The sequence below is a fragment of the Monodelphis domestica genome, chromosome 4 (genome assembly GCF_027887165.1).
Source record: "Monodelphis domestica isolate mMonDom1 chromosome 4, mMonDom1.pri, whole genome shotgun sequence".
Taxonomy (NCBI): domain Eukaryota; kingdom Metazoa; phylum Chordata; class Mammalia; order Didelphimorphia; family Didelphidae; genus Monodelphis; species Monodelphis domestica.
This window is the reverse complement of record NC_077230.1, coordinates 253,057,760-253,071,066: the sequence shown is the minus strand read 5'-3', so window position 1 is coordinate 253,071,066 and position 13,307 is coordinate 253,057,760. Positions and strand designations below refer to the sequence as shown.

The 13,307-nt window shown below is 34.0% G+C and overlaps 1 protein-coding gene across 2 annotated transcripts in view; it reads left to right on the top strand.

The window, feature by feature from the left end:
* The window catches only part of DYNC2H1 (dynein cytoplasmic 2 heavy chain 1), a 453,597-nt gene that overhangs the window by 353,139 nt on the left and 87,151 nt on the right, over window positions 1-13,307 (top strand). For both annotated transcript variants that reach the window (XM_056794452.1, XM_016433898.2), the window contains exon 84: window positions 7,129-7,338. In XM_056794452.1, coding sequence (XP_056650430.1) covers window positions 7,129-7,338 — 210 coding nt within the window. The remainder of the gene's footprint in view (window positions 1-7,128; window positions 7,339-13,307) is intronic.

The following is a 13,307-nucleotide window of genomic DNA, read 5'->3' as shown; positions in this document are numbered from 1 at the left end:
AACTGAGGAGAAGATCCTCTGGACCCCAAAGGGGGGCTGTTGACTCATGGAAGAAAGAGCCCAGGTCCCTTTCCCCTTCCTGCCTTCTTGCACCTATGTCTTTATAGTTTTGGGGCCAGATAGATACATAAAATTATAGTGGGACTGTTTAGTTGGGGGAATGAGATGGAGAAACCCACGTCCATGAAAACACACTGCTCAGATGACAGACCATGGAGGAAAAACATTAGGATAACTAAACCCACTTTCCATCACCCAGTCTGCCTATACACCTATCATTAAATCTTACAAACAGCAGTCAGATTTGCCAAGCCTTTTGATTATATCTGAAAAAGTACATGATCCAAGAACAACAGAGCAGACCTGTCTTCAACTCTTCACCAACCCTTTCCTCAGGGAACCTTAATATACCTTGTGTAGTAACTGAAAACTGTCTCTCTTTTAGGAGAGTTGAGAGGAGGGCCGACGCTAGTCCATTCAAGCTTTAGCTCTCTCCCTCATATACAGATACTTCTAAAGGAAGCACTCTGACTACTCCACTGATATACCAATAAAATCAGTCGAGAGAACCTTTATTTTTACCTCAGGAACCTCCACTTTTACACAACATTCTGTTGACTTTTCACTCTAGGTAGGTTTCAGTGAATCTCATAATTGCCAAATCTAGAAATTTTCTCAAATTTTCACTTTACTGTTTTGTAATATTTGACTTTACCTCCTTGTCCTTCTGTACTAGCCTAAATTCCCTTTGTTTTTCTGATATTTTCTCTTATTCTTCTGCCTCCTCTCATCCTCTAATGGTGAATGTACCTTTACTTGATCTTCAACTCTTTTCTCTACACTCTCCTCACCATAGCACTTCTGTTCTCATTTTTTTTAATTTATGAACTCCATGCAAATAACTTTTAAAACTTTCTTTTTCTAGCCTTGATCTCTCCTCAATGCTCTACTAATTAATCCAACTTTGTACTTATTGATTATTTAAACTTAGATAGAAATCTGAATATAGTCTTAAAATTTTGTCTTTTATATTATTGAGAAGACTGAGACCATGTAAAATGTATACCTCAATTCCCCTCTTCTCCCCTTTGAAGCTTTCTAAATCATTTTTTCCTCTGTTCTAGTATTAGAGAGAGAGACAAAACTTCTCTTTGACAAAAATGATATGTATAGCTTCCATATTGAATTGATGGCCTCTGTCCTCCATAAACTTATCCTATTTTTCCTTAGTTAATATCTGTTCAGTTCAGTAAATACTTACCCCAATGTTTGAGAGGAGTTGAAATAAACCATAATAATTAACTTTATGGGTGTTAATAATAAAACATATACATTTATAATGGTTATATGAAATATATGATAGTACTAGTTATAAGTAACTCTAATATACTTGTATAAAGAAAAATGAATGGAATATTGAGCAAATTTAAGAATCATTTGGGATCTATGGAGAAGATGTTGTCTGAGGTAGGATTTAATGGGGCAATAGGAATTGAGTAGGAAAAAGCTTGAGGGACAACATTGTTTAGAGAACAATATGAGTAAAGACATAGGGATGGTACAAAACATTTTTGCAGGAATTTAGAAAATAATCCAGTTTGAATGAAACGTAAGAATGATTTGAAATAAGAATAAATAACAAAGTTCTTCTGGATTTTAAAAGCTTTGAATACAAGACAAAAAAATTTGAATTTGATTCTTTAAGTGGTAGAAAATTCTTGAAGATTTATGAACAAAATAGAGATATGCCCTGCTAATGTTTGAGGAAAAATAATTTGGCAATATTTTAAAGAATGTGATAAAGAGAGGAGTGGAGTTGGGATGACCTTTCAGGATACTATTTCAGTATTTCTAGGTGGGTAGTAGTAAGAGCTCCTAATAGACTGGTGGCAGTGGAAATATAAAGAACAAGTGCTGGGTGAGAATCAAGAGCACTTGCTAAATAATTGGACGTGAGACTCGAGGAAAAGGAACATCAATTAATCATCAGTGTGTATGTACTCTGCTGGCAGGTGTGATACAGACAAAAATGAAATAATTTCTTCCCTCAACGGGCTAACATTCTATAGCAGTCACACACAACAAGGATGAAGAATAGTTTTATAATTGTTTTATTTTAAATAAAAATATGCATTATATTTTGTCAAAGGCTTCCTGTTGATCTATTGGTATAATCTCATGATTTCACAAGTTTTTCATATAGATACCACTGATATACGGAATGTTTTCCTATTACTAAGTTCATGATATAAATTCCTTTTAATACCTTGTATAAATCCAACTTGAATATAATGAATAATTTAAAAATATATATGTATGAGTTTTATGTGCTGTTGTTTTCTTTAATATTTTTCATTATTATTTATTCAAAATATGGACCTGTGGCTGCTTAATACACCATCCTTTTTTTCACTAGTGTTCTGGAAAGAGTACTTAATTTATAGTTATCTGCAATCTGGTTTTCTGTCTCACCATTATACTTAAATTCCTACAGCACAGGTTGCCAAATACCTCCTAACTTAGAAATCCAGTGGCTTTTTTCTCAAATTTTCTTTGGTCTTTTTCTCAGCATTTATACTTTTTGATCCTTTTATATTTTTTTAATCTTTCTTAGTGTTCATGGATCTTTTTTTTTGAAAATTTTAGTCAATTTAGAACATTATTCTTTGGTTACAAGAATAATATTCTTTCCCTTCCCTTCCCCACCCCTCCCCCGTAACCAATGCACAATTTCACTGGGTTTTGCATGTGTCCTTGATCAGAACCTATTTCCATGTTGTTGATGTTTGCACTAGGACGTTCATTTAGGGTCTACATCCCCAATCATAACCCCTTGACCCATGTAATCAAGCAGTTGTTTTTCTTCAGTGTTTCTATGCCCACAATTTTTCCTCTGAATATGGATAGTGTTCTTTTTCATAAATCCCTCCGAGTTGTTCAGGATCACTGCATTGCCACTAATGGAGAAGTCCATTACAATCGATTGTACCACAGTGTATCAGTCTTTGTGTACCATGTTCTCCTGGTTCTGCTCCTCTCACTCAGCATCAATTCCTGGAGGTCGTTCCAGTTCTTTCAGCACAATAATATTCCATCACCATAATATACCAAAATTTGTTCAGCTATTCCCCAATTGGAGGGCATCCTCTTATTTTCCAATTTTTTCCACCACAAAGAGCGCAGCTATGAATATTCTTGTACAAGTATTTTTCCTTATTATCTCTTCGGGGTACCAGCACAGCAGTGCTATGGCTGAATCAGAGGGCAGACAGTCTTTTAGTGCCCTTTGAGCATAGTTCCAAATTGCCTTTCAGAATGGATGGATCAATTCACAACTCCAACAGCAATAAATTAATGTCCCAATTTTGCAACATCCCCTCTAGCATTCCTTACTTTCCTTTCCTTTGCTGTCATGTTAACCAATATGCTAGGTGTGAGGTGATACCACAGAGTTGTTTTGATTTGCATCTCTCTGATTATAAGAGAGTTGGAACATTTTCACATGCTAATTAATAGTTTTGATTTCTTTATCTGAAAATTGCCTATTTATGTCCCTTAACCATTTATCAATTGGAGAATGGCTTGATTTTTTGTACAATTGATTTAGATCTTTATAAATTTGTGTAATTAGACTTTTGTCAGAGGTTTTGTTAGGAAGATTTTTTCCCAATTTGTTGTTTCCCTTCTAATTTTGGTTACATTGGTTTTGTTTGTTGTGATATTCACATTGTACAAAAACCTTTTAATTTGATGTAATCAAAATTATTTATTTTAAATTTTGTGATTTTTTCCTACCTCTTGCTTGTTTTTAAAGTCCTTCCTTTCCCAAATATCTGACATATATATGAATTATATGATTTTGTCATAGTATGATGTCAAGATTTCTGCTTATTCCTGGGTTTTCAAGTAGACCAATGATTCTCAAATTGTGTATTTGTGATCTGTGATGACAGCATCTTGTTAGTGAGATATTTTATTTTTTCTTCTATTTTGTCAGTCTTTTGACTTTGCTTTTTCTTGCTGTTTTCAAGATCACTGGCTTCCAATTGACCAATACTGGGCTTTAAGGCCTGGTTTTCTGCTATAATCTTTTGATTTTACTTTGTGGTTTTGGCTATCCTGCTTTTTATGACTTCTAGCTGTTTATCCAATTAGGAGTTCTTGTCTCTTAAACTGTTATTTACTTTTTGAAGTGTTTCCCATTTTTCTTGTCAGAAGGCTTCCATCTTTTTGATAAACTCCAATTTAAATTCTTCAAGAGCTTGTGGCCAATTTCCATTGTTTCGGAATGTTTTGTTGCATTTATTTGTATTTCCTCTTCTGCTATTTCTTCTGTACTCTGGATTTTCCTCCCTAAAAATTATCCAGGGTCAATCCCTTCTTCTTGTTTTTCTTGGTTTTGGAGAGTTTTTCCTGTGTACTTTTTGCCATCACTATGGTAGTTTTTCCTTCTCTTTCCAGTCAGATATCTGAGTGAGGAGGGCAGGCTCTCTGTGTATGGAGCTAAGGAGAAAGGATTTTGCCGGAGGTCACCATTCAAGTCGTTGCAGCTTCTGCTCTCTGCTGTCCTTCTCTGTGCCATCTCCTGGCATGTTTTCTCAGAAGTCCCTTTTTGATCCTTGAAAGAAACTTTTCTCCTTAATAACTTCTTTTATGGTGACTCCTTCATGGATGTCCTCCTCCTTCTCTGATACATTTTCTATCTCCTTCAGAAGTACCATTGCTTCTTTTTTATTACCTATGAATGACTGGCGGTCATTTCCTCGTTTCTGTCCTTCAAAGCTTTCTCTGTACATATTTTATTTATTGAATATCTCACCATAGTTCACTCCTGTTTTTACTCATACCTTATAAAGAAATGAATTTCAAATCTTTATTTCTATAGCTGATTTCTCTTTAGCATCATAGCATCACAGTTTCTATTTCCTGAAAAATATCTCTACCTATAAGATACCTCAAGCATTGTGTTCCAAAAGTAAACTCATCATCATCATTTCAAAACCTACTTCTTTTCTAACTCTCAGTACTTTTGGTATTACCACCACTTTTACCCCATGGAAGTAATACTAGAAAATTAAGAGTCAACCTTGATAATTCCTGGTAAATTTATGTCATTTGTCCATATCTGATCAGTTGTCATATTTTGTTTTTTTCTTTGCCTATATCCTCAGCAAACATTAATCTCTCATCCTAAGTTATATTCAAAAGGTATCATGTAACATGTTGCCATATTTTATAATATTGATCCAAAAACTTTGCCTAATGTCTACAATCTATTATATATTATAAAACAATTCATAAATTACATTCATTTTCAAGTAAAATTTGGATGAAATTTTAGCTATAGGCAAAAAATGGACAGAGATCAAATTTCTTTTTTATTATATTATTAGGAGATATAAGCAATTATCTTTCTTTTCTGAATACTGACTTAATTAATTTTTTAATGATTTTGCTCCTGATCTCATTAGCGATATTTACTGCTCAATATGTTAATTAATATTTAGAACCTACCTTGGTGTAATCATGTCTTATTATGCTTTCTTCACCTGAAATGCTTTAACCACTCTTATTTGATATTTATATCACACCCATACTTTAAGGCCCAGTTCAAGTACAACTTCTATCATATTTGCTCTAAATATCCTAACCTTTGTTGCCATTTTCCCCTATTAAAATCATATATAACAACATATAAATCATTCATAATCTATAATATACAGTTTAGATCTTAATCATGGTGTATATATGACGCATTTAAAGACCTCTAAAGGGGACATCTGGGTAGCTTGACGGAGTGAGAGCCAGGCCTATAGATGGGAGGTTCTGGTTTCAAATCTGGCCTCAGATTCTTCCTAGCTGTGTTACTTTGGGCAAGTTGCTTAACTCCCATTGTCTAGACTTACCACTCTTCTGTCTTAGAACCAGTATTCTAAGTATTAATTCTAAGATGAAAGGTATGGATTTTTAAAAAATACAGATCTCTGAAATTTGCCTCTAGACAACCTCAAAGTTAATAGATATCCAATGTTTTTTTTTTTATTAAATTGTGAAAAGAGCATTGGACTGAAAGTTAACTGATATGGGTTTTAATTGCTTCATGGAATTTGGTGATTGTGGCCAAGCCATCTTAATTTCTCTGAATTTGTTTCTCTAATAAAAATTAGTGTTTGGGAGGACCAATAAAATTATTTTTGAATTCATTCACCTTTAAAATGTGTAATTCTACATATTATCTTATGTCAGCCACTTTTGTTCTTGGTTTACATCATATTATAAATTCCAGGAGGACATTAATTCTTTCTTATATGTTCTTTTATATTTCTCCAGTAGCCCCTAGCATAGTGTTTAGCACATCTTCAGCACTGAATCTAATTGTTAATTGATCTATATAAACATGATTCATATAGTTTAAAATAGCAAAGTAATATATTATATTTATATCAGAGATCATATATTTCTTTTTTCAGCAGAAAATGATCTTTGGTGTTTGCAGAGTATTTTCCTGGTCTTACATGCTATTGTTAATCATGTCAGCAATTCCCCCACAGAGGACAGAGCAGAGTATCATAAACTTGTTGGGATCTTGTACAAAGAAGACAATGTCCCTTTCTCTTAACTTTTAGTACAGTTCCATTCCTTAATGAGGCAATGGAGCAAGCTGTGTCTCTGGAATGAGAGAGGATAGATGGGAATGTGAACTTTGAACAGGCCACTTCAGCTGTCAAAGCCTCTGCCTAGTTATCTGTAAAATTAGGGAGCTAACCTTAAGGAATTTTAAAGTTTTGCTCAAACTCTAAATGGATTCCCATGGTCTCAGTGTCCTGGAAGTGACCACCTTCCCAACAATTTATAGATCCATGGTGAAATAAACAGAATGAGGCAAAATTACTATAGATTACAAAATTACTATTAAATCCAGGAGGCAGAACTTCTCAATAAAGATGGAAATTTTTTCTGTAGGGGGAAAATGAGGATCAAAAAAGCTAAAAATGATGTTTTTTTTTTTAAAGTCTGTTGCACTTTGATGAATTAGTGTTTTTTGAACTTTAAAGACAATGAATTTTTGTAGTAAATAATCGCATCCTCAGGCATGTATTCATAAAATAACTTATGTTCTTCTTTTAGAATTCAAACCTGATTCACCAGAAAGTGTCTCCACCTAATGAACGACAAGGTTCTCCTATATTATCCTTCATTGTTCTTGAACAGTTCAATGCCATTCGCTTAGTACAAAGTGTCCATCAGTCACTTGCAGCTCTTAGCAAAGTGATCAGAGGCACAACACTGTTAAGCTGTGAAGTACAAAGACTGGCAAGTGCCTTATTAAACCAAAAGGTAAGCTACTTGTAATTATGGAAAGATTTGTCTACTGTCTTATTAAATGTATGAAAGGAGAATGTCTTAGTTTGTGCTAATTCTCTTTCCAAAGAATTAACTCATATAGTAACAATAATGAGAGAAGGGAACATGAACTTTTAAAAGTACCTACTCGGTGTCAGGTATTGTACTAAGTATATAATATAGTATATATATATAATACTAAGTACTATTGTACTATTTTTATAAATATTATTAACAATGGTAATAGCTAACAATATAGTTAGCTCTCTAAGGTTTGCAAAGCATAGTATTTAAAATCATCTCTTTTGATCCTCACAGAAACCATATACTAGATGCTATTATTAATCTTATTTTACAAATAAAGTAATTGAGGACAAGGGAAGTTAGTGACTTGTACAGGTCATACAGTTAGTCAGTGTTTGAGCAAGAGCTTTACTCTACACTACCTGGCTAGAATGTGATAGCATATAAAAGCAGGGGAGGCCTTCATCACTGACTGGGGTAGTTTGGCTCTTATGGATTGATTGCACTATAAAACATATTGACAGGAGAAGGAACAAGTCAGATTAGACCATATCATCATAGCTAAGTGTAGCTAGGTGGCTTTTCCTGGATGTTTTTTATTTATGACTCTTTGTTGCATGTGTCCATGGAGAAAGTGTAAGTTAGATTTTATTTTGAACAACTATAGGACTGGCATATGCCAAAGGGTAGGGCAATGATGACTATAGCAAAGATGGCTGTGTCCTTGCCCACACTTTGTTAACATTCTCATGGAATCACAACAGTCAAAATGAATGGAAATGTTATACTTAGAACAAAAATATACAATATCTTTTCATTGCAATCTAGAAGATATTTCTTTTCTGATTCTTGGGAAAATGCTTATTGTACATTTTGCTCCCTTTCCTATAATCTTGAGGAAATACAAATTAAAATAGAGGTTCTTAACCTGAGGTCTGTGGACTTATTTTAAAGAATATTTTGTAACTATTTCAAAACATTTGATTTCCTTTGCAATTCTATGTATTTACTTTATGCATTTAAAAATATTATTCTGAACAAGGGTGTATAGACTTCATCATAACTGCCAGAAGGTCCATTAAACAGAGAAGGTAAAGAATTCCTGTTTTAGAGGCTCTTTTCTTGGTATTTATGTTTTATTTTAATCAGATTTTATTTTCTTATGTTTTCCATGATATCTATACTAATTGTGGCTATCAAAATACTATAAAACATATACTCTGCATTTTAAAGTCTTTGGTTGTTTCTGAGCTAGTGGAAACTTGTCAGTCATGGAAGCTCATTAAGACAATGAATATTCCAGTGAGAGAATGTTATGTATCACTATCTTTAGAGTTGGAAGGAAAAAAAAAATGCTCAGACCTTAGGGAAGAGCCAAAGAACTGTAAAAGATAGATGCAACTGTAGCATATAAAGAAAGCTGATATATTTGTTAAATAAAAATCATTATCATTATCTTTGTGTCAGTGAAATTGATACTGAAAATAAAGACTTCTGAGACTTTTTTTCCACAAGAGAAAACTTTATATTTAAAATTGATCAGAATAAAATGTATTTCTGAGAAGCCTTAACATTCTGATACATAGGGATTTTATGTTCCAAAATTTAAGATGGGAACAAATGATAAAACTCATGATGTCAGATGTTGATGCATGAATACACAAAGTATATGTAAAGTTTACAAGCAAGGTCAATTACAAAGTCTAGAAAATAAATTTGACTCAATAAGTGTTACTGAATCTTAGAAATTTCAGATTAATGACTAGAATATCACTCTAGTGAACATTTAAATAATGCTTTTTAACATATATCAGGTGCTGTGATAAACATCTTGCAATTATTATTTTATTTAATCCTCACAAATCCTTGGACAATAGGGATTATAATGATTCCCATTTTACATATGAGGAAACTGAGGCCAACACAGGTAAAATTGACTTGACCCATCACACAGCTAGTAAGTTGATATCCTACTAAGAAACCAGCTTATTAGTTTTGTTTTTTTCACTAGCAAGTGTCTGAGGCTGGACTTCCTGCTTCTAGGCCCCAAGTTCTATTTATCTTACCACCAAAACAATGGAAGTAGAAGAGTATAATATATAAAGAAGTTGTACTCATATGAGGAAATAGGTGAACTTGTGGAGGGATAATCATGGTGAGAGTATTTGGATGAAGACCAACAGAGGCAGAAACTATGTAAATGCTGATCATAGCATTAGTATGATCAGAATAAACTGAAGACTAGAGGTGTCAAAAACCCTGGGGGCCACATTAGGGTCCACCATACTCCTCTGTGTGATCCAAAGCAATTTAAAATGTAGTAATAAAAAAAATAAATGGAAATACAATAGGAAATAATGGTAAGTACATGGTTTTCAAAGTTGATATGTGACCCACAAGGATACTTATGTATAGTTTGGTGGCCCTTATTTCTGTCTGAGTTTAGACACCAGTGCTATAGACCACCTGAATGGAAAGAGGGAAAACAATATTCTAGGAAATCTATTACAAATATAATATAATAATGATGAAAAACTTTAATTATTTGGAAAATTTTTGGAGATCTTTCTCTGCCATAATTAAAGAACCTAATAATTCCTTGGCCTAGTGGTAGTCTCTCGGCGATCGAGACTACTTTAATGATAAAGTTCCAATCCAATCCTTTAAACATAGTATCAGCCAAGCATTGTCCTAACACTAGGAATACAATTAATAAAAAGAAAGATAATCTCTTCCCTCAACTTTACAATCTAAAAGCGAAGACAACACAAAAATGAGTCAAGAAAATGTGGTATGGGACATATTGTTCCATGGAGTTGAAACCATATGAAAGCATATACAGAGTAGAATCCAATTTCTGCCTTCTATAAATCAAGTTATTAGGAGGAGTTAATCAAGAATTGAGTCAACAGCATAGTGGTGAGTGTTTAGAAGTCATGAATTTATCTTGGGAGGGAACTGAAACCAGTCAGGCCAGTAGATGCAGAGTAGAGAGAATTTCATTCTTCAAAAAGAAACAGTCATAGGTCCTGGATTTTTCACCTAATTTTTACCTATAAGAACTAGTTGATGAGTAACAGCTGATTGAAATCATCCTGGGAAGTGGATGCTCTGCTTCTGAATGTGACATATCAAAAAAGTATAAAGTGGGAAATAATCTTGACATTCACCCTAGATTTGGGTAAAGATTTAAAAGCATTCTAAAAAAGGATAGATAGGATCAAACAGTGTGAAATTCTACACAGGATGTCAGCTCAGGAGGGATGGGAATTTCTCAACTATTAAAATTTGAAGGGCTAAAAAGAATTTTTTATGATGAGGAGGAAAAAAGGAGGGGGTGGCAGAAAGCACCAGAATGTTGTTTAAAGAGATATAGATGGGGAACATAACTCATCAATCATTGTAGATTTTTAAATACATGTTCAGTAAAGGGTAGCTGGGACATATGATGAAGAAACATTATGAAAGCATGTTATGGTCTTTGTAGCCAATACAGCTACCCCCAACTGCCCCCCACCCCCTTGGCTAATGCTTTGAATTTCCTTCACTAGCTTGTTCTAAACTTTAGCAATTTTGATATTATTCTTGTAGATGATATAAAGCAAAAAGGGATTGCTAGAATGATATGGATGACAGGAAGAACTGAAAAAATTTTTGAAAGATCAAATCTAATTTAATGGAGATTAAGCATTTACACATGCATCCCAAAAAATCATATTTAGAAGTATATGTTTTAGAAGGCATCACTAGACTATTGGTTGTCTTAAAAGATATGAGGAATTTTAGTTTTTTTTTTCCATTTGAATAAGTTTATTTGGTCAATTTAGAACATTATTCCTTGGTTACAATAATCACATTATTACCTTTCCTCCCCTTCACCCACTCTTCCTGTAGTCAATGCACAATTTCATTGAGTATTACTTATGTCCTTGATCAGAATCCATTTCCATGTTGTTGTTTACACTAGGATGTTCATTTAGAGTCTACATCCCCAACCATATCCCTTTGACACATGTATTCAAGCAGTTGTTTTTCTTCGGTGTTTCTACTCCCACAGTGTTTCCTCTGGATGTGGATAGTGGTTTTTCTCGTTGGTTCCTCCAAGTTGTTCAGAGTCTTTGCATTGCCACTAATGGAGAAGTCCATTACGTTCGATAATACCACAGTGTATTAGTCTCTGTGTACAATGTTCTCCTGGTTGTGCTCCTCTCGCTCTGCATCACTTCCTGGAGGTTGTTCCAGTCTCCATGGAACTCCTCCACTTTATTATTCCTTTTAGCACAATAGTATTACATCACCAACATATACCACAATTTGTTCAGCCATTCCCCAATTGATGGGCATCCCCTCATTTTCCAATTTTTGGCCACCACAAAGAGCGCAGCTATAAATATTTTTGTACATGCCTTTTTCCTTATTATCTCTTTGGGGTACAAACCCAGCAGTGCTATGGCTGGATCAAAGGGCAGGCAGTCTTTTATCACCCTTTGGACATAGTTCCAAATTGCCATCCAGAATGGTTGGATCAATTCACAGCTCCACCAGCAATGAATTAATGTCCCAACTTTGCCACATCCCCTCCAACATTCATTACTTTTGTTTGCTGTCATGTTAGCCAATCTGCTAGATGTGAGGTGATACCACAGAGTTGTTTTGATTTGCATTTCTCTGATTATAAGAGATTTAGAGCACTTTTTCATGTGCTTATTAATAGTTTTGATTTCTTTAACTGAAAATTGCCTATTCGTGTCCCTTGCCCATTTTTCAATTGGAGAATGGCTTGATATTTTGTACAACTGTTTTAGCTCTTTATAAATTTGAGTAATTAGATCTTTGTCAGAGGTTTTTGTAATGAAGATTGTTTCCCAATTTGTTGCTTCCCTTCTAATTTTGGATGCATTACTTTTGTTTGTACAAAACCTTTTAAATTTGATGTAACCAAAATTATTGATTTTATGTTTTGTCATTTTTTTTTCTAGCTCTTGCTTGGTTTTAAAGTCTTTCCTTTCCCAAAGATCTGACAAGTATACTATTCTGTATTTGCCTAATTTGCTTATACTTTCCTTCTTTATATTCAGGTCATTCACCCATTCTCAGTTTATCTTGGTGTAGGGTGTGAGATTTTTGATCCAAACCTAATCTCTCCCATAAGGTCTTCCAATTTCCCCAGTTGTTTTTATGAAAAAGTGAGTTTTGGTCCCCAAAACTGGGATCTTTGCGTTTATCATAGACTGTCCTGCTGAAGTCATTAACCCTAGTCTATTCCACTGATTCTCCTTTCTGTCTCTTCGCCAGTACCAAATTGTTTTGATAACCACTGCTTTGTAATATAGTTTGAGATCTGGGACTGCAAATCCTCCTTTATTTGCATTTTTTTTCATGATTTCCCTGGATATCCTTGATCTTTTGTTCTTCCAAATGAACTTTCCTATGTCTTTTCTAATTCTGTAAAGAAGTTTTTTGGTAGTTCAATGGATATGGCACTAAATAAGTAAATTAATTTGGATAGAATTGTCAATTTTATTATGTTAGTTCGTCCCACCCATGTAGTTGTTTTCATATAGTTCCTGTGTTTGTAGAGCAGATAGATTCCTAAGTATTTTATATTGTCTAGGGTGATTTTAAATGGAATTTCTCTTTCTAATTCTTACTGCTGGGATGGATAGAGATATATAGAGATGCTGATGACTTATGGGTTTTATTTTGTATCCTGCAACTTTGCTAAAGTTGTTGATTATTTTGACTAGCTTTTTGGTTGATTCCCTAGCATTCTTTAAGTAGACCATCATATCATCCGTAAAGAGTGACAGCTTGGTCTCCTCATTGCCAATTTTAACCTTCAAGTTCTTTTTCTTCTCTAATTGCTACTGCTAGTGTTTCTAGTACAGGGTTAAACAATAGGGGTGATAATGGACATTCTTGTTTTCCTCCTGATCTTA